Consider the following 27170-nt stretch of genomic DNA (forward strand, 5'->3'; position numbering starts at 1 on the left):
TTTTGTTGTTAATTAGAATTTCTTGGCATCATAAAAAATTTTATTAGATGTTTTAGTCGTGTTTTTTTACATTCTGGCACAAAACATGAATATTTCAGATTCATCAAAGTTTAATAATAACGCTTATTTTAAAATAACCGAGGGAATAACTGTCGTATTTACTTTGTAGCATATGTTGAGTATTTATTTTAAACCACGCAATAAGGAGACCTTACTGAAATGTTTAAACTACCTATAAAATTTTTGAATTTTCAATAATTTTTTTCTCTACAAATATTGATCAAAGAATTAAAAAAATATGTAATAAAAGTTGTATATAAACTTTCCAAAACTGTTTTTTTCCCAAATCATGCAAGTGCCCTATTGTGAATAAATAGAATTTATTTTGTTTTCAATACAAGACTTTTCTTGTGAACATGATATTTATTTCCACGAAAATTATAATGTTCAACAATTGCTAGAAACTGCAAGGAGTTATATTTTGTTAAAGGAATTCGTTTATGACAAAATTGCAAAGGAAGCAGGTCACAAAGTAATAATTCGACTTCTATCAAATTATTTTTTATTTTTAATACGGCATAAATTAGAGTTCACACCTACCTTAAACAGTAGTGTGATCGAGTTTATAAAGACAATGTAACCGCTGAAAACTGGAGAAATTTTATTTATCACGTGAAAAAAATTGGGAACTCATATAGATGTATGTACAAAAATATAAAGTTTATTATCTCCCTTAAAAAACCAGCATGTATGTATTAATATATTATTATTATTAATTATTATTATTATTAATATATTATGTTTCATTTTATTATTATACTACAATGTAAACCAAATATACCCTGTATTATAATAGAAAACGCCAAGTATTATAATAGTGCGACCATGCTCAATGCCCTTCCGATATATAGCCATAAATTTACGACTTTTAGGTCTTAGCGATATTTATGATGGTTTCGTTAGTAAAGGCATTTTCTTAGATTATGAAAAATATTAAAATACTATACACACCCACGTCCCTGAATGGTCTTTGATTTATTCCAGTTCTTCTTTTCTTAATAGTCTATCGATAACTGTGCTACTTGTAATAAGTCTCCAATTAAAGCGATAGCTGTGGCATATGATAGAGTTTAATTAATGTTTTAATTGAATTCAAGAAATATGTTGAGTAATTAGATACATTGCTTCGCATATAAATTAAAACTAAACAGGTTCTTTTATCTAGTAAATTTACATGTTTTGCATAGCAGTAAAAAATATTGATTAAGCTTTTATCAATTTAAAATAAAATACGATAGAAATATAGGCGGCAACATAAGTAACAGAAATGTTTCTCATAAGTTTTAGCTAAACAACAAATTATGCGTTATTTTGCTGCAGAGTGTAATAATAGCAATGCTGGAATATTACATTGTATAATTTAAACATTACTTTTGGTTATTTGGATATATAAATATTTGTTATCGCCACATAATCGACAGAGATAATGGTAAGGTTCGACCATCTAGAATTTCGTTTTATGGCACGAATCTGATAAGCGACTCATGGTGCGATAACTATTATCAATTTGTCAATAGCTGTTTCTTAGTTAGTTTTAACCTGTTAATTCTGTAACGTGACTCACGATTTAACAAACCCTAGTTTGTGTATAAAAAATTGTAGGTGAGTAACAACAATATTTTTATTTAATTGTGGAATTAACTGTACCTAAGACAGTACCAAAAAATGAAAATTCAATGCATAATAGTCACGAGTTTTCATAAAAATCAATTTAAATTAAATAATTCAATCAATGTCTAATGAAATAATATGAAAAATATTTTTAAAAATGATTTTTTTATTTTAAGTATAATCATTTAATTGTTGATATTTTACAACATCCCGAAACTATAAAAATTTGAGTTTTCGCCGAGAGGGACAAGTTTATAACCTCACATTTTTCAATTTAAAAAAATTAAAATATACTTCCAGATTATGTTTAATAAAATCAACATAAATATAAAATACAGAGTCTTCTTCAAAACAATTAATCAAACTGTCATTTATGACATCAGTATATTATTTTAGCCATATAAACAATGCAATCTATCGCATGAATTCAAACTGTTATTTCTAATATCCAAGAAAATTGACATATCAAACCACTTGTCAATTTTGTAAAATGGATTTTCCTCAAATAAAGTGAAGTTATCCAGAAATATAGACTTGACGTAGTAATGTTACGCCGTTCTTAAATTCTATCAAAAACTTTATTAAAACTTAGTAAGTACTTAAGTTTTGCCATTTCTCATGATAAATCAAGTGTTTATTTGATGTCAATAAGTGCGAGAATACAAGTGAGTTTAACTTTATTTCATCCCATTGTTTAATACATTGTTCAAAATCTAGATTAGTGCAGAATCGCTTGACAAGATAAGTTCTTAACCTAACCTAATATAATCTAATGTGTGTGTAGTAAATCATATTTGAATTATTATAATGACTCCAAATATATTCTAAAAATAATTTATTTTGCTTTGAATATCCAATTTTTATGTTTTTCAATCTCGTTGTTAGCGTTATCTGTGTTCCGGCTTTATTTCCTGACCGATACATATTCACTACGATATCGGTATCAAATTTAAGTTTTAAGGGCGTATATTCCCAAATTTACTGATTTAAACGAATTATGTATTTCGTTTTTGATAAATATTTCATCAAATAGTGAAGTAATTTATGAACACATTTTGTTGTTCCGTTTAAACGACTAACTTAGTGACCAGTAAGTATATTTATCTTACAGTTACATAAAATGATATTTATTCTTTATTACTTTAATCAATTTCCAATGAACTGCATGTTAAATATTGCGAATATCATTGTGTTCAATATAGCATTAACTTGATGTCATGTATTCAAAATTAGACCAGCAGTATTTGAAGTAAAACCATAAACAAACTATAACGTTATTTGTTTACTTAACTTTTATTTTACAATGTAAATTCTCATACCTTGCAGCTGTAACTACGAGGTATGTTCAGAAAAATCGTTAGAATCAAGACAAAGAGTATTAATTTATTATACAGCTGTAAGGCGCTAAGAAAAAGTGCCCTCTACACGATCAATTAATTTGACAATTCAATTAACATCTCGAGTTATTTTTGTGAATGATATAGTTTCCAAAATCGATTTTGGCGTTTTGGTTATAACGTTGGCAATAAACGGCCAAAATAAAAGCCAACACAAAAGAGAAGAGGAAGAGACGCTAGTTGAGAGAGTCGTATAAACTGAGAAGCCGCTTTAAGCATTTACTACAAGTTCTGCGAGATATGAACCAAACGATTACAACAATTTCTCCAAATAAATCAAATCAGTTTTGCTCTTGCTCTTGCTCTACTCCACACATACAAAAACGTTCAAACAAAACTGTTGAATTAATTGTGGGTTGGCCCTCCGTTTTTTCTGATTAACAATAAATTCCTAAAGAGATGTCAACTAACCAACCCGATATTCTGCATTATATATATTTTTTATTGGGTTCATTTCTGGGGAACACTTGGGCCATTTCAATTGTTCGATATTTCTTACTTCGAAGCAGTCCAATGGCTCTCAAATGACATAAATCCGTGCGATATTCTGTTGGAATATCCATTGTTAACCATCACAGTTATTAAGAAACGTGAGGGGAGCATGAATACTAATGTCTAGTTCATCCGAAATTTTTCGAGCATTCATCCTACGGTTCTCCAAAATGAGTTGTTCTACGCGGCTCATTCTTGATGGTATTTAAATACAACAGACCTACTGAGGCACTCACTACCGAATTGATTTCGTAAACGCCGAAGAATTTTCATGTTTCTAATGCCTTCTCATACTAAAAAGCATATGTTGCGCAACGCCAGTCGGCACTTTCGCGATTAAAGCTGTGTCACATTGTTAGTAAGAAATCCGGCTCACACATAATCAAGCCGCGAACTTCAAATCATACAGGCGCGCCATCTATAGCGTGTGTCTCGATCATATTTGATGTGCCCTCGTATTTTTGATCTTGTTTCCTCATCACTGTTAATGGTTAGTCCCAGATATTTGAAGTTTTGTACTTCTTCATATTCATAATCTCCTATTTTTATTGTTCACTCCTTGAATTGTTTGCTATATCTCAAAATTTTTGCTTTATTCTCATTTATTTTTAATCCCATTTCTTTTCCATCTGTTGTCAGTTTCTTTAACATACTTATTATTATGACTTCTTTTAATATAACAAGGACTATGTCGTGTGCGCATGCTGTATGGAGTATTTTTAAAGACGCTGTACATCAATGTCTAGAAATTCATAAAGACCAAACTATGCCGAGGTCGTTAAAAATATCTTGAAAAAATTGAGGATTATTTGTTGTAATATGGGCATGAAAATTCACTTTTACCATTCCCAAATGGACTATTTTCCGATAATTTTGATGATGTGATTGAAGAGCAAAGTAAATATTTTATCAAGATATTCTGGATATGAAAAAGATATACCAAGAGCGCTGGGATATGAAAACGATGGCCGATTACTGTTGAACATTAAGGAGAGATCTTTATTCAGCTGAGTGTGACAAAAAAACATACAAAAGAAGTTTTCTTCAACCAACAAAACATTATTTAAGGAACGTAAAAATAAAAAAATGTTTCTGTATGGATATTTTGTATTATTTTCTTTAATATATTATAAAAATAGCTATATACGAAATTAATAATTAATTTTGTTTTCTATATATTTTTGGATTTCAGTGTTTTGGAAAAATAACCTTAGGTACGTGGTACAAAAAAATTAAAAGTAGATTTTTAATCGCTAGAAAGCAGTATTATTTTATCTTCGGCTTAAGTCGTAAACCTCGAAACTTCGTTTTTATCAACATTTTGATATCATTAGGTAGATAATTTCTAAGCGCAGCATAAATACTCGCAAAGACTCAAAAAATACAGGACAAATTGAGAGTCTAAATAAAAAAAATTGAAACTCGGGACCGTTATTTTGCTTAAATCTAACCTCACTCCCTATTAATTTACTTGAACTGTTTTTCAATTATTTTTTCGAATTTTGATATATGGCCTTTATTAAAAAAAAGATCAATTTCTTTCATTGTTAAGTCTTACGTCTACTGTAAAATTTGGTTTTATGGAGTACTCTAGCTATTGATTGAATAGCGTTGAAGATAGTGACTCACTTTGACTACCAGGGCCGGATTAAGATTTATAAGGCCCGGGGCTAAAATAATGACGGGGCCCCCTTAAGGAATTCGAAAACCCGGAAAAATTCACAAAATAATATCAATACGTTAGATTTGTGGTATCAACATATCAAAAAATACAAAATGATTTCCAAATGATGGGGCCCTCTTGGACCTGGGGCCCAGAGCTATAGCCCCCCCAAGCCCCTGGCTTAATCCGGCCCTGTTGTCTACTCATTTATTAATTAGGAATTCTTCAGCTTCTCCTTTGTTGGACAGTGAATTAGCTTTTGATTGCTTCATACTCATTGCTATAAGTCATCTGAATTTCGTTCCTATCCCTTGGTCTTTCAGGGCATTTAACATCAGTTTTCTTTTACGTATAATTATTTTTAGCTATTTCAATACCAATGCACTATTATTATGAAGGATTTTGAGCGGGAGCAAAATAATATTAATTATTAAAACACCGTTCTCTAAAAACATTTTTAAAAATTTCTAAAAAACATCTCAATATCAATCACAAGATTTTTGTTCGAAACATTCCAACAGTCAATTGCTGTGTAAGGTTAAATTGGGTCTACGTTTTTAATTGTAGCCTAATTTGTCTGATACAATAATAGCTATTTATATCACATGAAGCGTGGTTGGTATTATGAATAACTCGCGAATAAATAAACAGAGCAGATAATAATAGTTCAGACGGAAACTCCGTGATACAATATTGCTTAGAGCACCAGATAAAGGTAAAACTAATAAAACAAAAATGGATATCACAGGTGTGATACCGTGAAAAGGTGATTAATACAAGGATCTCAGAGGTGCGTAAATTTTTACGCTAGTAATGTAATATTAGTCAAAAGTTCATAGAAGCAGAAATAAAACTATTCTTGTATGAAATACTTTGAAGCAATCAATTTTGTTTGTTCACCAAAAAAAAAAAGAAAAAAACAGTGTCGTGGTAAACCAAGGATTTGATGGTGATAAAATGAAGTGAAGAAGTGTATTTAAATAGAACATCCTATTAAATATTATTAATATTTCTAAATTGTAAGTAAGTTTTATTTTATATTAAGTTTTATAATATTTTCAAGAATTTACTAAACTCTATTTATAAAATACGTGGAGCCGAACAAGAAAGACAATAGTCTATTGTTAAATAAAATAGGACGAGGCGTTTGAAGCAACACTTATTAGGGCTTTTCGGAGACTATGATTCTAACCAAAAACCAGTTTCCTAACGTTGCGTTCATTTTTCGAACTTCGATTACTTTTTCATGCGTCATCATTGAGCAGTTATCAACGATCTACCCACTCACGCAGATTTGGTACTACAGTTTAATACCATTAAGTTATTTTGATCTTGAAATGCCAAAAGTATAAAAACCGCAAACCTCAGTAACCTATGACACCATAATAAATGATTTTCAAAGTTCAAAAAATCACAGACCAATGAAACAACCCGTCAGTTGATCTACCAGTGTAGAGAAGATCATATTATACGATTACGATCTGATTCAACTGATCCTTGTTAGTTTCCGAACATTCATATCGTGATTGGGTTAAACCGATCATAGGTTCCGGGAAATCCTATAGGGTAATAAATTCAATTGGATCAGTAGCGTATATCAAATGGTTTTTAAAGTTTCGTCCAATAACAATGTAACATATATTTTGTTTATTCTGTTTAAACATGGTAAGAAGTGGGTTACCTGGTGAAGTGACAAATTGTGATTTCTTCTGTGAAAATAAAGGTTTCACTGTTTCGGAAAGACAATTTTAAAAATTTTCATCACTCATAAAGACAATAATGTTAGAGAAAAACAAACGAATGTGTAAAATTTGTTGCAAAAGTTTTTATTAAGTCTGATTTATAAAGGGAATGACGTTTTTCCATTATAGGAGTCTTAGCGAAGCTTATAAAATATTAGAAGGAATGAAAGTCAACGGTTCATTTAGTGCCTCAAAAAGATTTTTGAAGAAATAGAAACTTCTGTAGAGATGATCATACATATTTTTTTTAGAGATTGAAATACCAATACTAGAAAAACATACTATCAGAAATTAGGAACGATCGTCATTTACCTAATACAAACAGAGCCTTATACTTGTGGGCGAGGAAATTGAATTTTAGCTAAAAAATGCTGCTCCTTAAAAAACGAATATATGCTTATATATTACATTTTTTAATTTTGAAGACAGTTGTTTGGAAAAAAGAAAAGATATCGTATCTTGGCATTCAAAATATATGCGTGAAATTAGGAACATAATGATGAACATAAGATTTATTATTTAAATTAAACTTGGATTAATGTTGGCGATACTGTAAAGAAAATGTGTGTAGACAACGACGTTACAATTTTTCCAGACAAACTTAGAAGGATTATCTACTAAACTAAAACATCTTTCCCGTAAAGGTGGACGTTTTATTATAATATATAAAGGATTAGCAGACTGTTTCGTCTATGAAGGCTTGTTGCTCATCGAATCAAAACAGATTGAGAATTATGACAATGACAATTATGTCAAGGTTTTTGGAAATTGTTTCGAAAAAGAAACGAGCAGGTTGGAACAAAATGTTGCATTTTAATGGAATATACATCGTATTATAGTAGGCAATTTAATAAATGTCCAACGATGTGACGCGGATAAAAAACTGTAATCCAAGAGAGGATCATGGATGTTGGAGAATATGAGTAATGACTTTTCAATCGACAGCGATTTTTAATTTATGAATAAATATTTCAAAAAATAAATTTACACCTTTTTTCAATTCCTGTTCTACAATTAGTTGATTTACTCATGAAATCATCGCAGAGCATTTAAACTCAGAACTACCTACATAATCTTACCTACTTAACCAAAATGGGGCTATAATAATCATGCTCGAATTTCTAGAACCGCTGGTGATATTCATACGGAACACACTATTTAGACAGCAACTACAACAACACTCACAATCACATCTTCTGACGCGGATTTTCATAAACATATCTTTTTCTGAAGTAAACTAAGTCTGAAGACCATAATGCGCGTCAGGGAGTAGTGGCAATGTAAACAGTGTATTCATTATGGTCACTAGAGGATTTATCCGGAGAATAGAATAGAAAAAGGAGCAATTGTGTTCCTCCGGCACAAAATATACATTTTTGATTGTAGAAGAAATAGAAAGTCGTATATAACAGATAAATCCGCATTTAAATTATTTGGTTGGTTGGTTGGTTGGTCTTGAATATATAAAATTTATTATTCTAATTGACTGAATTATTCAAGCAATACTTATTGTGGTTAATCGACACCCCGCAATATAATTAACACAATCATTGATTGTGAAAAGTTATGAAAGTTTATAGCTATACAAATTTTTTTCACGCCTAATCGTTTCATTGAAAATTTGACGTTCTTTGATATATTTCGTGGTGACTTCATCAAACTGTGGCAACACTGATGTGAATATGTCAAATCAAACATTGGCATCATAAAGTTTGATCTTATTAATGGTGAACGTACTCAGAACGTGTTGTGATTTTCTATGACTTTCGGCGTGGGTTAAATCACCTGTTTGCTGGTCCGCTCGCTTCGACTTTTGGTGATTAAGCACCATCTCGAGTCACTGTGTTTCGCTGGTTTTCTGAATTAATCGTAGTCGTACTTCGCTACAGGATTAATTGCGTGAAAGTTGTTTAAAATCGGCCGTTGTGCCAGAAAACATCGATGCTGTGCGTAAACTGATATTGCAAGATCGCCATGTCACATACCGTGAGATTGAGGCATATTTGGGCATTAGATCCACTCGCATTCATTTAATATTACATGAACCTTTGAATGTGAAAAATATTTCTTCACGTTGAACAATCGCTCTCAAACAAAGCTCTGGTCGATTCCAACAAAAGTTGTTCGCGCACGAAGCACTTTGAAGCAACGTAGAAGATTTAATTCTGAATGGTACATCAGTATTCATTTGTAAGAAGTGTTCGAAAAAATCAGGAAACCAATCGCAGTAGATGAATTATTCTCCACCACGACAATGCGAGCTCTCACAAGTCAGTTTGAAGAAAAACGTTTTTAAATAGTATAGTCATAACATCGAATTGATTGGTCATCGGCCATACAGTCCTTGTTTGGCACCCAATGTGCAAAAATAAATTGCGATTGGTGTTTATTACATCCCAAAAGCCGTCAAGATAATGAAGAATCGATCATAGAGTCAGTAAATGTCGATAATGTGCTTGGATTGATAAAGCAATATAATCAATAAAGTATTGGATTATAAAAATGTTCAAAAATAAGTCCAAAATGCACCACAGATTGTGTATTTTATCTATAGAGTATCGTATATACGAGGATGATCCCAGAAGTATCTGGCCTGACCTAGAGATGGCGGTAGTTGCTTGAAAAATACCATTGTATTAGAAAGTACACAATCTTTCACCACACTTGATACTTAAGCGGATATTCACCTTTATCAAGGCAGATCTCGCAGGAGTCAGATCTCGCAATAAATATATTTTGAAAAAATTATTACTTTAACATCCCGTGGTTGGTAGGTTTACTTATTCCAGATATCTAGTAAAAATGTGGTAAATGACTTTGATAGCAACAAAAATGTTGATAATATTATTCTCTGAAACGAAAGGTTACGTCGAGGATTTTGAGGTTTTTTGGTCAAAAAAGAATCATCTCTTAACTTAACCAAATCAACTCTTACTAGGATATATTTTTGGGTCCCTAGCTTTTTGTTTTTCAAATAAAAAACTTTATCGTTTCTAAGTACGTAAGAGTGGGTGCCGCTCTCATGGTCGATCAAAAACAACAACTTGATGATTCAGAGTAGTGTTTGGTAATGTTTACACGTGATACATCAGATTTTTTGTATCGCTATGTGACAATGGATAAAACCTGGATCCATCACTTCATTCCGGAAATAAAACGCAGATGAACATGGAATATTGTTCATCGACGATCTCCAAAAGGGAGACACAATTAATAGCGAATACAACTTAGAGTTGTTGGATCGTAAGAATGCAAAAATCATGAAGAAACGGACTCATATGTCGAAGAAAAAACCACTATTTCATCTAGACAATGCACCGATTCACAAGTCGATGGCAACGATGGCCACTAGTGACTACTGGCTATTCACTGCTCTCAAAAACATGCTTGCTCAAATGAAGAAGCAATTGCTAAAACTGAAGCCTATTTTCACGCAAAAGACCAATCCTTCTACAAGCACGGCATCGAGAAGTTAGAGAAGCCTTGGAATGATTATATTGTTCTTGAAGGAGATTACATTGATGAATAAAATCGATTCTTGGCAAAAAAATGTTTTTCTTAGTTAGTCACACGACTTATTGAGTGAGGGATAAACTGCCAAATTTTAATATCGCAATTCAAATAATTTGCGGGTTATAAAATGGGCAAAACCTCGCGAGACAATCTATATAATAATCATAAGATTTATTCGTTATTTTATATCAAATTAAAAATAGTATAAAGGCGATACAAGGCATTACTTTTAACCCCTACTGTTTGTTTTGTTATCAGGTAACAGTAATCATTGGAACGGAAATAATGGATTTAATCTCAAAAAAATCTTTACACTTGTTATTATTAATCAAAAAAAATAAACAAGTATTAATATGCTGCCAATTTTCAAGTTCAATAATCTAGTAGATTCCATTGGTGAATAGTTTTTATTCTAATTTAAGTGCTGACCGTGAATATTCTTATCTTTTGCTGAACGTGAAGGTCAGAAGCATTTAACTCGATATATATTTTTTTAATTCAAAATCTTTTTATGATTTCAGATTTAAAGACATAAGAAAATGGACGAAACGCCCATCCAATCTTTTTACAAAAACGCAAATGTTCTAATTACGGGTGGAACAGGTTTTATGGGAAAAATTCTCATAGAAAAATTACTTAGATCGACAGATGTAGGCACATTATATTTACTTGTTAGAGATAAACGAGGTAAAAATGTCCAGGACAGATTAAATATTCTATTTGAAGATAAGGTAAATATGCATTTATCATTGAAAAAATTCATAGAAAATTTTGGATTCAAGAATATGACAAAATTAAATAATTGGTCTTTAAGTTTTATTTTATTTATTATTTATTATTGGTCTCTAAGTTATAGGAACGACTATGAGATATTTTGTTAGGTCATTAACCATAAAATAAGTAAGACTGAACCCATCTGCAAAATTAAGAAAAAAAATTCAACTCAAATTCTTCTAAAGATATATAGTTTCAATCAAAATGCTTATAAAATTATTTAAAGAAATCGATCTATAACTAAGCCGCCTTGAACCAAAAACGGAGTCCAATTCGGAATCTAACGGTGTTTTAGACCTTCATTTTAGTATTACAAATGGTGTCTCATATGTTGGGTTACCATCTGTAAAATTTGACAAGCAATGCAAGAAGCATAAAAAACACGAAGAGCCCAGAACCCGGACATTTCACCAGGTTTTATTTAAATATTATCAAGGCGAAAAAAAAACAGTTGAAAATGTCATAAATAAACTTAATATTTATTGTTATAATACTCATTTTTTTCATTCCTATAATGAAACACAAATTATTAATATACTATGTTATGAAAACAAAACCTCATCAAAATATTAAACCTAAAAAAATAGATAATTTTTTTAACCCAATAATAATTCTCTTCTTTAACTTGTAAACAGCAGCTATTTCATGAAATTATTTGAGCATCGATTCTTATTGTGTGGGGGCAAAAAAAAAATTATAAATTTTTCAGTTCATGAATTCCATGTAGATTCCAGTGACATGTGCAGAGCATCCGACACCACCATATTTTTCAAATTTTCTTTAAACTTGTGGAAAACTTTGTTGGTTCTATATTTTCCAAATGCTTGAACCCGGACTACAAATCCACGAATCCACGCCCGGACACTCCCCGGAAGTCCGTTAAACAAGAACAAATTCGAGGAAACGCGAACGAATGGCAGCCTTACTCATATGCCAACATGTAACAGTTCTTAGATATGTAAGGATATAGGTCACAAAAATCGGTTTTTTGAAAATACCTTGTTATCTATGCACCCTGTCGGGTTTGCCTTTCTTATCAAAATTATAGACAATAAAGTAGAGGACGCAGACTTTGAATATTTATTCATATTGACTTCATTAACATTTCAGTAGCTTTGAATTATTTATGAGATAAAATTTAATAAATTTGAATCAATCTAAATGTATATAGATAAAAATAAAGATGTATAAATATATTGAATTAATTTGTCTAAAAAAATGTCATCACATAAATTTATTACGAGATGAAATTCCTAGATGACTGGACTACTGTAAGACAAAGTTTAAAGCAACACTAAAATAATTTTATCCATAAAGTTGCTAACCGATCCCCACCCCGATGCTCCGTGCTCCTTTAATGTTTCTTCCATCTTACTGTTTATTGTTTATTACTACACCAACACTTACAATTACCTTATCTGATGCTTGCTTCGATAACCAAATTATCGTCTTCAAAAACTGAAGGTAAACAGTGTTTTCGGTATGAATATCATCAACGGTTCCCAAAATTTCAACTTACGAGGAAGGTCCCAGAAGTTCCTGGCCCAACAAACAAATCAGCTCCATACACTTTTTCTAGGGATGTTCAATAAGTTCGATACATTTTTTATAATAAGAATCGTCAAGTTCCTCAAAATAGCCATTAACTACCAAACACTTCTTCATTGCTGGAAAATCTTTTATTACCTGGCCATTTTTTCAAGTCTGGGAATAGAAAATAATCCGAGGGAGCTAAAACTGGCAAATGGTGTGTATGAGGTAGCAATTCAAACTTTAATTACTTAATTCTGGCTATTGCAATAATGAATGTGTGAGCTAGTGTATTGTCTTGATGAAACAGCATTTTCTTCTTACCTAATTGCGGACGTTTTTGCTTGATTTCTTCGCTCAAACGTTGCAATAAGTTCGTATAATACTTGCTGTTGATGGTTTTTTCTTTTTTAATGTAGTCAATGAAAATTATCCTTCGCAAACCCCAAAAAAATTACTCCTAGACCATGCTTACAGATGCAACGGTTTTTGCCTTCTTTGCCTTCACGACGCAGTTTTTGTTCCATAGTGATCAAACGCGGCGTCCATCTTGTGTTTAGCTTTCTCATCTCCAAATTTTCAGATAATATGTGATGTACCGCACTCTTTGCCTTCTTTGGAGTCGGTTCTCCCTTTCTTGTTCATTGTTTTGATTGTTGTTTTGTTTGGGGTGTGAAGTGATATACCCATGTTTTATCCATGGCTATGAAACGGCGCAAAAATTCTACTTTATTTCTGAGAAACATCGACAAACACTCGATAGAAACATTTTTACCACACAGTTTTCGTTCCATGGTAATCAACCGCGGCACCCATCTTGCACACGGCAAGTCTGCTAGCTCCCGTACTTTCAGTCGACAAACATCCAGTACCACTTTGTGGATTGTCTTCAACATTTCTGGGGTCGTCACCTCATCTGGTAGATCATTTCGACGCTGGTTTTCGCAGGTTGAACGGTCTCATTTGAACCTGCTACCTAATATTTTACTGTTGATAACCAAGGAGCAGTCTCACCCAGAGTAAAATCTAGTTCAGCTTTTACATTGGTTGGGCTAATGCCTTTCAAATAAAAGTACTGTATCACATAACGATGACCAATTTTTTCCATGTTTACAAATTCACTGAAAACGTTTGTTATTGATAGTTGTCAAGCAAATACTCAACAACGTGGCAACTTGAAACATATGCTGTATAGATTGTGAAATTTCTAATACAGTGGTATTTCTCAAGCAACTACCGCCATCTATAGGTCAGGCCAGGTACTTCAGGGACCAGCCTCGAAGCACTTCCGTCTTTCCGAGAACGACGAGATACCGTGATGTAAAATGAGGGCGGTTTGGCGCAATAGTTACTATTGAAAAAAAAGTTAGGATCATGATTTCAGTAAAAAAACTACTACTACTTCCTTTCCTATTTTAGATTTTCAATAGGTTGAAAGAGGAGAGACCCAAATTTGAACACAGGGTTAAAACTATTTCGGGCGATTTAGGAATTCCAAATTTAGGTATTAGCAAAACAGATGAGGAATTCCTTAAACTGAATATAAATATTGTATTTCATATGGCTGCTACTATCAAATTTAATGAAAATCTCAAAAGCGCTCTCGAAGTAAATGTAAGAGCAACGCAGAATATTTTAGATTTAGCTAAACAGATGCGCGATTTAAAAGTAAGTAAGTAACAATAATTGTTTATTACTAAACGTCTCACTGAAATTCTGTTTAGAAGAATGTTTATAATTTTTATGCGGTGAGTGATCCAAATCCAAAGAATTAATGTTTTTCTATTAAACTTCAATATAAATGTACATAGAACATTAAAACATACTTCTGCAAATGAAAAATGTGCTAGACCTTAATGGCAAACGCACACCATACGCCGATAACGTACTAGAAGCAAGAAAAATTTCTACTCTCGATACAAATTTAGTAAGATCATTTTCTCATCATAATTATCTGTCATAAACAATCTACATATACATTTCATTATATTTAATTCTACTTAATTTTTCCTTTTCCTCATATTCTTCTAGAAATCTGATGTATAGAGAAAACATTTACGGGAAGCTCGTGATCCATTCTGTATTCGTTAAGTTGTTCTAGGTATAATATATCTATCAGTGGACAATGGTAGATCCCTTCGCTTCAACCCCGACCCATGTAAAATTAAAAATTTACGAATACAACTCTCCATAACCTCCATTAAGGTTAACGTATTTGCCTCAACTGCTCAACTTCTGAAGACTACAGATTTGCTGCTTGTAAAGGTTTATACTTGTCTGCTTCTAGCCTGTGCTATTTCTAGTAGGTTATAACGTGATGTGTTAATATATAATTACTTTGACTTAACATTCATAAAACAAAAAGTTTTTTGGCTTTTTCCGATTTACACAAGAAGAAGCAGTGTTTGGCAATATAAAAGTTTCTTGTATTTTATTATTACTGTATTAGTTTCAACGACATTTGGACGGTTGCTTGGTTGGAAACAGGAACATGTCTATAACGAGGACAAATGAACTAATCGACATCCTAATTGATTTATATTATACAAAAAGCATACTATAGCAATCATTTATGAGGAAATATGTATTTCCAAAAAAAGAAAACATCTATAAGCCGCACTAACCGCTGAATTTTGCTGGCAAAAAATGAGCCCCAGTTCGACGGATACATTGCTCAAATAGAAGATAGCGTGCATCAACAAAATCACATTGCGTGAATTGATGATTTTTAAAGTAAATCTGGATAATACAGTACCGTTGTTCAGAATCCTGATCTAAAATATCAAGAAATAAACGCAGTATGTTAATTCAGTTATAGTTAACTCTTTGGTGAGTTCTGTCGGTTGTAGAAAACATCCATTGTTTTGCATAAGTATTAGTACATTCAAGCTTGTTGGATGCATTGTCTAAAACTTATTATATTCTAGATTCCTTGAAATAAAACAAGTTTTCATACGTTTTATCATTCTGCACTAGTTTCGTTAAACTTCACTAACTTACTGTCACTAAACCTTGTATAACTACGAAATTATGGCATTTAGGTATAGAGAATATCACGTGAAAAATAATCAGTATTTCTTAATGATTTCTAAAAACACAAAGTATATAGGGAGATCCTTTTGAAATAACAGAGTTCATTATTTTTATGGAAAAGAAAAGATCTGACAACAATGTAGATACCACCACAATACCGGCCTTATCACAAGACCCTTGCGCACAAAAATTTATAAAAATTGTACAAGCTGTTTCCGAAATAATTGAGGCGTTCCATACATCAAACTCCACTCTGTATGTATTGCAATAATTGTGTGATCAAAAAACAAATACATATACAGAGAAGTTAGAAGATTTGTTAATATATTAATTAATTATTTTTCAGTCTATCGTCTACGTATCTACAGCATACTCGAATTGCCCTCAAAAAATAATAAGAGAAATGATTTATGAATCTCCAGCCTCATATGAAGAACTTAAAAGCACCTTAGATAAATTGAGTTACAGCGAAATCGAAAGGATAACCCCAAGGTATGTTTCCATATCACATTGTTGTTTTACTGAGCAAGCTCAATAGCGTAAGTGTGGCTCTCTCCACTTCTTATCAGTTTGTAATTCTCCCATTACTCTTCTGTTAAGCATTCTCTTTTTACCCTTCCTTAATATTTCTTTATTTTTTTACTCGTATAAAATAAATACACAATATATCATAAGTTCAATCTTGAGTTCTTCTAATTATGTCCTTCAATCTAATTGTTCTTTTGTATTTTTCATTTTTCTCAGGACTGCCTTTAATGTGTTTTTGTCTGATTCAATATTCATGGTTTGCGGATTTGAACATATCAATTTCTATGTTTTAATCTTGTGATAGGCTTTTTTGTCATTTAGTCAACTTCCTCCTAGTCATTAATTATCTTTATTCGTCAATACTTTTTTAATGCTTTCCTTATTTCAAACAAGACTGATGAGAAAAGCGGTGGAGTTCAACATTTACCATTATGATATGGCATCATATGGCACATATCTCCTTAATTTTCTGTCAATACTTTTTGCCAGCCTATAATTAGTTTCTTTATTCATCAACTTTTCTGCAGTATACTGATTATTTACAAAATTGAGCTTGATATATATTATTATCTTCGTATATTATTTCTTTCAGTTTTCGTAGTAATATTTGATTTGTAATATTTCTTTGTTCAAATTTTTTTTGACATTATGTTTTGTACTGAATACACTGTTTACACCACCACTACACCAACACTCGATTACACTTGTCTGAAGCGCGTTTCGATAACCAAGTTATCGTCTTCAGATATTGACTGTGTTGAATTTCATATTTACTGAACAGGTGCAATCTTCTTTGTACTATTATGGGGATATTATCCTGCCTTCTCTAAAATAATAAAGATTATGTCGATTATCTCTCAGAAGATACGGAATATTTGTATTTGCCGCATTTACTACATATCATCAAGTTTTTATTTAAGCCCCTTCTACATCCCCAAAACACGTACACTCCTAGGCAATTGTACATTCTGTCCACTCATGAATCGGGGTAATTGTACGTGCAATTATCATTTGCTTCCTGAATTTTTATAAATTCAAAATTACACGTAATATTTATATAGTTTTTTAAACCAGATGGAATTTTTAATTGTATTAACAAAACTCAACTATATTCATTAGTTTTTTGTTGGGAAAAGTATTAATATTTAAAAATAATTTCGGCCATATAGCTGTGCAGTCGGCGTATAGCACGTAGTTTATATTTTCAAACAAAAAATTATTATTAAAGCCACGACAACGATCTCCATTGACAGCGAGTCCTGGTTTCATTTATAGATAATATGGTGTAACGATACCATCATTTGAGCTCTCTGGATTTAATAGTAATGTTGTGGATACGTTTCATGGGAATCTGTTCATTAACATATCCATCAAGTCTTATCCCTGAATGAATTTTGCGCTAAAACTTCGGATCAATTTTTTTGGTTTTGACTCCATTTGGCTGGCATATGATGGTCTCGTTGTTTCACTCCCACACCAAGTACATGTGTGTACGCCAAGGTCTTCCGAAGTGCTGGAGTTAGCACTTCATTCAAAGAAATATATCCATACATGATTTTGTAGCATTGTTCAAGTTTCATATAGTAATTTACAAGAGTATACTTATCATAAATTTTAAAAACTATCAACTATATGTATACAAACTCACCTATTATTTATTAAACTGTCTAATATTAATTCATTCACGATGTTGTTTTCAGATTAATAGGAAAATGGCCAAATACATACTCTTTTACAAAATGTATGGCTGAATCATTGATTAAAAAAGTAGCTGGAGAATTACCTATAGCAATATTTAGGCCCTCCATTGGTAGGTACCATTCTAAAAATTTCATCTAGAACGTTAAACGGTTTGTAGAAAATTAAAATAAATTTCGTCATAACAATTTAAAAATATATATGAATAGAGAGTTTAACAAAGTACCGATGTCGTAAATTTCAGAAGAGGAATCAAAAATTTGGTTATTTACCATGGAAAATCGGTAGGTTAAGACTGGTTAGAGTTTTTCGAAAACTGTGATTCTGGATTAGATTGATTAACTGATTACGGAATATAAGCTAGATCGGGATGTTTATCGGAATTTTCGAATATCACGTTCTGTTTTTATCGAAAATTCCAGTTTAAAAAACAATCTAAAAAAATCAGGTTGTGTTAAATTTTTAATAATTTTTATAAACCTTGAAATATTGAATTGTGTAATACATTCCATGTCAAACAAGTACGTTATTGTGTTTTGTACCTAAAATGCCATCTAAGGTACACAATGGAATAATACTTTATGCCCATTCGAGCATAAAATACACATTATGGCCTGATCAGGCATTAAGGCACAAAAAAACAGTTTTATATTAACTTATTCTTCATTAACCGAATAATAAAATATAAATTCCCATCTACAGGGTGTCCGATGGCATAATTTAAAATCTATATAACAAAAAACCTATGACCGTTATGACTTTAAGAAAGACCGCCGAGATGCCTTTGACTTAGCGAACGATGTTTTCTCTCAGTTCAGAGATTGTTGCCCGGCTTGTTTCTTACACTTTACTTTTGAGATACCCTACAGAAAAAAGTCCATGGAGGTAAGACTTAGGTGTTCAAAGGATGTTATCGAAACGGCTTATCAATTTGCTAGTAAAGAAATCATGAAGCAGTGCCATGGTCTCCCTAGCAGTGTGTGGCGTTGCGCTATCTTGCTGAAACGATATCTGTGAAGTGAAAGCAGAATATTCTCTCAATGTTGGATATATATAATCGTTAAGCATTCGCCTATAAGCAACATCGTCTACGGAAATTATTTGCCCTTGAAGATTTTCAAAAAAATAGGGTTCTTGCTTGACAACGCACACCAAACCATCACTTTGGAACTGTGAAGTGGCTGTTGATGTTTTAAGCGGGGGTTTTATCTTTTAGCGTAGCAATAATGTGAATTTTGCTTGTTTACACTTCCGTTCAAATGAAAATGGGCTTCCTCAGTACAAAAGTTAGTGTTCACTGTTCGAAATTGCTACATTGTCTCTCAGAAATTTTTACGCATGTTGTGATCATTAGGTTAAGCGCTTAGACAATTTGAATTTTAAACATATGAAATTTAAGATGCTTTTTCAATATTTTGTGCACTATAGTTTCTGGAAGCTCCAAGGTTGCCGCTCTCTTGATTGGATTATCGCACAAACTTGCTGCGACTCGGTCGTGGGTTGTTTTCTGCTGAACTTGTCGCTTGGAACTTTCCCACCCATGACTGAATTGAATCTTAACTTGAGGCGTCACGTAACCGTCGAATATTGTAACGTGAACAGACAAGCAATTGCATAATCATTGGCTTTGAAATACGCTTCGATTGCAAACGAACGTTGTTCATTCGACCACTGCGACATCACGACTAAATAGCCCGCACGAATGACGACGCCAACGTTACCTCTTCACTACCCCTCCAATGCCAACGCTACTCCTTCACCCCTTCTATGTCACCAGACACCCTATTATTTATTATTTGATTGCTCTGGAAGGTTCCGTTCATGACTAACCAAGAAGCAAGACATTTTTTATCTATAATCATATGTATTTTTCCACATAGTCTCATTTTAATTCTTATTTTGTTCGGAAATGCTCTAATTTTAAGTAATAGTTGTCGTCTCTCTCGCCAAAATAGGCTTTGAACACGGTTGATGGTCAACCAATTCGGCGATTTCTGAAAAATGGCAAGGTGTGCTCTCCTGATGGAAAAACACCTTGTTTTTTCAAATATGGTCGCTTTTTTACAAGTTAAAAAACGGTTACCATCACTTTTTCGGTCGATAAAACCGTCTTTCCCTTTTTCGGAGTAGATTTCAGAAATGTAGGAGTGTACCCAGATTGCATTTAAAGTTATGAATCGACGAATAAAATGTGACTCGTTTCGCTTCAACCGTTTCCGTAAAATGTTCATTCCAATGCGCTTTTGGTCCAAAGTGAGCAAATAAGCCGATAGTCTCTTTTATCTTTTTATTCTCAATCCGACGGTCGTCCAGTACTATCTGGTTATCATTTGCGATGATATCGCTAGTTGAGACAGTTTTTGGTTGTCCTCGACGGTCTTCGTTAGTCAAGTTGATAAGCCACACTTGTATCCAGCAGCCCAAAATTTGACGATCTTAAATGTTGTTGCAGATCCTCCGAATTCAGTTTCTAACTCATCTTTTACTTTCTCAGGTGTATTGTCTTTCATCTTTGATGACAGATAAATACTGAATTTTTTCCATTTGCATTCCATTTGTCAACTAGGCGTTCAAAATGGTTGAAATTTTTATGAAATCTCCCAACGCATCCGATAAAATATTTCCCAACATATATTGATAAGTGCTGACATCTTCAGGTTGAGGTTGAAAACCTTTCGCTTCTCAATATGCGGTTTTTATTAGTCGACAACTTAGAATTTCAACTCGTTTTCTCCTTTTAAAGAATATAATATTTTGATATTTCAGTTGTATCAACGTACAGAGAACCATTAACAGGCTGGAAAAATAACTATTATGGTCCAACTGGAGTATTTACTACTATATTACTAGGATTAATGAGAGTATACTATGGAAATCCGGAAATAATCCTTGATATTGTTCCTGCCGATATGTGTATATCTGGTCTAATCGCTACTGCTTGGGATATTTCTGATGGCAAAAATGAAGTCCAAATTTATAATTATGTTTCTGGAGCTGAGAATCCAGTATCCTTGAAGGAAATTATCATAATGAATGTATTCAATATGCAAAAAAATCCTACTATTCATTCAATGTGGAAACCGTTTGTAGTTTTGACCCAAAATTATTATAATTATTGGTTCCTAGCGTTCATCTTCCATTTAATACCCGCTGTTGTTATGGATTTCTTTTGTATATGTATGGGAAAAAAACCAAGGTAAGTTAAAAAAAGCTATAGTATGCTGATTTTAGATTTCCGTTAATTGTTAATGGCCATTTCAAAAAATAATATTCAATTTTACACAATGATAAATAAAATTTATTTTTTTACATGTTTTTGCTTCGCCTTTACAAAAAAGTTGATAACCAACTTCTGAAGTTACGTTTCTTTATTGCCTTGGTTTTGATTCAATTTAAAAAAAAAATTATTGGTGTGTTAATTCTCATTGTTAAATATGTCTTGGAGATCTAACCTAACTTATTGCCTGTGAAGTTACTTAACGTCGGACTTCATATAACACACTTTTACCTCCACCACTACACCAACACTCATAATTACACTGTATGACGCGCGTTTCGTTAACGAAGTTATCGGTTTCATAGACTGACGGTAAACTAAAACCTAATAACTTGATTTATCTGCTTTATACTGAATTTTCTCACCAATAAACTTTCTTCCACAGAACGTATGAGGTTGCACTATTCGTTAGATATCGATTTCAGACGTTACTAATTAGAATTTGAGTAAAAGTTTAACTAAGCTGGCATTACTGACACCTTACACTACCGCTACTTTATCACCAATACACTGTCTGACGCGTATTTTGTTAACCAAGTTATCGTCTTCAAAGAACAATAAACTTTTTTCGGCGGGTGGGAAAATTCAGTATAAAAAGGTAACTCAAGTTAATAGGTTTTAGTTTACCTCCAGTCTCTGAAGACGATAACTTTGTCATCAAAATGCGCCTCAGACAGTGTATTGGTGATAAAGTAGCGGTAGTGTAAACAATGTGATCATTACGAATATCACCAACGGTACCAGAAATTCCCACCTAGTGAGACTTACACAAATTGTAATTAGTGACGTCTGAAATCGGTTTGTAACCAATAGTGCAACCTCATACGTTCCGATTGGATGGGGATAATGCACCACAACTTGAGCCGAGGACCGTTACCTTCGTATTAGTGCAAGAAGGAATCCCTTTGTGCTTACCTCATATATTACTTCCGTTATATGTAGTTAGTTTAATGGCAAGCAAAAGTGTACCGTCTGAAACTATAGAGCATAAGTTATTTAATGGAGAACGGAGAAATTGTTTATTCACGATTAGTCCAAGTTCCGTTTCAGTAACTGTGATAAAATTATCTAGGTTTTGATAAAGGTTCGATTAGCGATTTGAGTGGAATTTATTTTAATGGTCGTACTTACAATTTGCGGGTATAATTGGCGAAATTTTCAATTGATAACAACGCGTTTTTGACAGAAATATTAGAGATGGTTAAATTTGAGTGGCCCGCTAGGTCACAAGACATGTCTTGGTCGCATTATCTAGACAATTGAATATCTTAGAGTAACCAATTAATACACTCTATGAGTTGGCAGAGGATGTCATATGAAACTGAATTAACCAGCTTATACAAATATTCGTTAATTTTTTGATCTAGAGTATACCTAATAGATTTAGATGTCTCATTCCTGCTAACGGTGTGATTTTTTGTATTCTGCAAATATAGATACCTAACAAAGTAACTACATAAAAATAAAGATATGAAACAAAGAAAGTGAAGTTTTAACAATATATATATATATATATATATATGATTTGTTGGATAAATAATGGAAATATGCTGCTCCGTTCATATTTTGTCAAAAAATATCCCAACAAAGGGATCCCTATAAAATTCCCACCTAAACTTAAAATTTAAGTTGTACGTTGGGTAAATTTCTTGTGTAAAATTCATGTAGCATGCTTCATAATACTAGGAACGGTAGTATTTGAAAAACGTATTCTTTGGTCAATTTTCTAATACTTGTAGGACTTAAATTATGACGTATAATTGCTACTTCTGTGGTTTCACTTGTAAAAGGTAGGATACATATATCATACCTACTTCCGATCCGACTCCGATCATATAGTCTGAGTGTCTGAGGAGTAAATTGAACTTGACTTCAAGCGGTCTTCAATGATGCTCTGTTTGTGCAGTTTATGTCATATTATGGCAAAAAATTATTTCTCATTTCATAGCAATTCATGTATAGAAATATTTTTTTCTCAGAATGTTCAGTACCTATAGAAAAATCCACAAAGCTAACGAAGCGCTTTACGTCTTCTCGAGTAGATCTTGGGAATTTTCAAATAACAATATGAGAAATGTCTGGCAAAAAATGCAACAAAAGGACAAACATCTATTCAACTTCAATATAGCTGATGTGAATTGGATGAGCTTCTGTGGTACGTACATAAAAGGCATTAGAAAGTATATACTGAAGGATCCTGATAGCACCTTGGTTGCTGCTAGAAAAAGGGCGAGATGGTGAGTTGAAAACGAAAATTAAGTTACTTCAATAAGTATCATATGTTTTACCCAATTATAATTCATGATAAAATAAAATCAATAGAAATTACGAATTGTTCAGAGTCTAGTGTGTAGATGATATGTCACTATACCCTTGACGATGTGGTTCATGCACTTCGGTTTTTCGGTGGTTTGACCACCTCAAAAAATTGGAAATCTCTACAACATTGCAACTACGAGTAATCGTAGTTATGTTATCGTAGTAATGTTATTGATAAAAATAATAAATATCTTTTACTTGGGAAATTGATTCGAATTATACAAAGTTTTTTAATCCGACGTAATATCTTCGTATTCGATTGAATGTTAGTTAATTTCTGTTTAGTATATAGATAGGGTGGCAACTCGAACATTTCATTTCCTTTTTTTTATAAATGGAATATTTTGTATATTATATTACAAATAGAATCTTCGGTTATGTATCTTCTATTTTTGTCAAGCATTCCCTATACAAATTTAATTAAATAAAACGGAGTAATTTTGTGACATTTATTGTAAACCATATTCAATATTAAACTATTACATTTCCTCAATTAGTGTTGACAAAATTTGACGTAAACGTTAATCATCTATGTTTGTATATTTTATTTCTTAAAACTGGTAAATGTCGTCTGTATGTTATAATTTTTTTTGGATATGGGAAGTGGGAAATAGTGTAGAGTGACAGATAATTAGTAAAAATTCATTAATTTAAAATAAAATATTCTACAGTGTCATTCTCGTTATTTAATAAAAACATTCTGTAATGTGTCGATTAAAAGTATATCTACGAGGGTTGCTAATCAAGTTTTGAGGGAAATAAAAATAAATATGTGTAATTGAATTTGGGCTTATCATTCTCTATTGAGATTAATACAGATTTGCATTGGTTTGAACTAATTTACCATTCCGATAGAGGTACCTCCAAAATATGGGATTTGAACGCATAAACTGCTTCTTCGGGCATAGAAAAACATTGAACTTGCAATTTATTTTTGATCTGCGGAAATAAAAAGAAATTATTGGGTGCCAAACAAGAACTGAATGGCAGATGACCGATTAATTCGATGTTTTGACTGCTCAAAAATATTTTGGTTTGAACTGATTTGTTAGATCTTGAATAGTCTTGGTGAAGTAATTAGTTTTCTGCGATTGGTTTCCCTGACTTTTTCGAACCCTTCTGGTAAATAAATGCTGGTGTATCATTCAGAGCTGACAGTTCTACGTTGCTATAATGTAGTGTTTCCCAACCTTTTTTGTGCCATGCTCCACTTTAGCCTTTCTAAAATTCTTATGCCTCCCCTATGTATCACACATAACAAATTTAATTGATTACTAAAGAAACTTAAATTAAAAAAAACATATAATGAGAAAATGGAATTCAAATAATTTTGATATAACTTCATTATATTAATTTATTATTTTACTTTATTCAGATCCTTATGCTTGATGGTTGATGCAAAGAGATTTTATATAAGGTTTCAATTTGCTAACTTCAGTCTGAAGTCTTCACATTGTGTTCTTTTTTCGCCAGTAAATCATTCACAGCCCTAAATCAACATTCAGCTAAATATGAAGATGGAATCGGTAGCAATAGTTTTATTTGTTGAATTTGAGTATTTCATTTCTTTTCCTTAACAAAACCCTCATTTGATATTAAAGATAGTTTAAAAGGATTTATCATTTTGTGAGTTCTTCTTGATACTACATATTCGGTATAATTGACAAATACACTAACATTGCCTGCATTATACCTGTTAATAAATTAATTAGACAATCACAAAATATTTTCTTCACATCAGCTGATGGAATATTCAAATAATTTATAATGATGAGAAAAGTGGTATGAGTCACTTCACTGTTCAACTCAATAAAGGTAATGAACCCAAATATATTTGCTTTTGCATCGACAAGAGTTCTATTTGCTCCTTCATCTAATATATTTAGGTTTTCAAAGATAAAGAAAAAAATCCTGCGAAGCCTATTGTCTGCCGCAGTTTACTTTACGTTGATATTTTGGTTTCCTTAAGACAGATCATAGGGTTAAACTGGTGTCGAGTCAATTTTCGAATTGCCCCTTTGAAAAATCAAATTTCCCCTCTGTAGGGCGTGGGGCCTACATTGAGAAACACTGCTCTGATGAAATGATGGCGACATGTCGAGTTATTCCGAAAAAACAGGCGACCATTTGCTTCGAAGTGCTGCATGCGCGAACAACTTTTTGGATTTGGCTCGTCATAGTCGACTGTTATTTAGTTTTATGTTCATATGCATAGATCCATGATTCGTAGACTATCACGATTTTATAGACGTCTTTTGAGCGATTGATTTTTTCAATATTTCCTTGCACCAGACGGACACGCGCTTTTTTCGAGTGATTGTCAAATTATGCGGTATCCAACGCGATGAAATCTCTTTAAAAGCCAAATGTTCATACAATATTGAATGTATGCGAGTGGAAGTAAATATGCAATATCACGGCATGTCACATGACGATGCTGCAATATCAGTTTACGCCTAGCATCGATGTTTTCTGGCACAACAGCCGATTTTGAAGGACCTTCACGAATTTCATCCTGTTGCGAAGTGCAATCACGATTGAATTATGGGAGGTTCGAGATGTGGCTTTATCAACAAAAGTCGAAACGAGTTGATCGGTACACTGCTTGTTGATTTAATCCACGTTGGAAGTCGTAGAAAGTCATCACACCAAAATTTTCACGCTCTGAGAACATTAGAAATGTCAAACTTTATGATGGCAATGTCAGATTTGACATATTCACATCAGTGTTGCCATATCTCAAAACAAAAGAAAATATTTGAATGAAAAAAATGTTTAATAAAATCTTTGATTTTAGGTTCAATCTATTAAATTTCATCAGCAAATATCTTCTGATATTTATGGCGTACAATACAGTGATGAGAATGATAACTTGATGGTTATTTTCAGTAATAGGTTTATATGTTATAATATATTTAATAATTATGTAAATAGAATTGTTCATTAAACTTATGCAAATAAATTTTTATAGAAGTTCTACATTGTTTTATTATTTCCGTTTGATTTTAATAGGAGTTTACTAGGTGAATAATGAATTTCCCATACATGAAAAAATTTTAGATCACATAAAACTAGGGAGACAATTGGAAAATTAAAACTATAATCTTTATTTTTTTTGTTGAATAATGTTAATTGAAAGCTTATCTTCTATCTGTTATTTTAATTTTTCACCGAGATTAGAATCAATGGGAGAGTTGATGTGCTATAGTCCAATTCTATTAAACAAAATATGCGATGATTTTTTCAAGATATAGACTTAGAAAGTGCATGGAATTGAAAAGATCTTATATTGAACACTTATTAGTCGGACGTTAGTTTTTTGTTTGTTGATGAAACTTGTATTTTGCGAAAATTGGTAGGAGCATTAATAAGATGGCAAATATCAGCCAATCGGTTCATTTTATCAAATTCTATTAAAAGTACATAGCTTTGAAAAGTTATGTTCAATATTTCCATACAAGGGTTGTCATCCATGTAAAAAAATTGAAGCTATAACTATTACGATTATTCCGTCCTTTGCTTCAAGGCAATAC

The 27170-nt window shown here is 32.2% G+C and overlaps 1 protein-coding gene across 7 annotated transcripts; it reads left to right on the plus strand.

Annotated features, from left to right (window-relative positions):
* The first annotated feature begins 1265 nt into the window (after positions 1-1265).
* On the plus strand, positions 1266-26614 carry LOC130443820 (fatty acyl-CoA reductase wat-like). 7 transcript variants are annotated; one of them, XM_056778675.1, is made up of 9 exons: positions 5913-6013; positions 10737-10940; positions 11000-11209; positions 14202-14450; positions 16162-16307; positions 18044-18153; positions 20808-21237; positions 23298-23555; positions 26435-26614. In XM_056778675.1, the coding sequence occupies exons 3-9, from the start codon at positions 11018-11020 to the stop codon at positions 26511-26513; spliced, it is 1464 nt and encodes a 487-aa protein (XP_056634653.1). In that variant the 5' UTR covers positions 5913-6013; positions 10737-10940; positions 11000-11017; the 3' UTR covers positions 26514-26614. The 7 variants fall into 7 exon arrangements, with proteins under 7 accessions (XP_056634654.1, XP_056634656.1, XP_056634659.1 ...); XM_056778680.1 differs by lacking the exon at positions 5913-6013 and adding an exon at positions 6045-6242; XM_056778676.1 differs by lacking the exons at positions 5913-6013; positions 10737-10940 and adding an exon at positions 1266-1662.
* Positions 26615-27170: the final 556 nt, after the last annotated feature.

Source organism: Diorhabda sublineata, chromosome 5 (assembly GCF_026230105.1).
Source record: "Diorhabda sublineata isolate icDioSubl1.1 chromosome 5, icDioSubl1.1, whole genome shotgun sequence".
In the NCBI taxonomy this organism is placed as follows: domain Eukaryota; kingdom Metazoa; phylum Arthropoda; class Insecta; order Coleoptera; family Chrysomelidae; genus Diorhabda; species Diorhabda sublineata.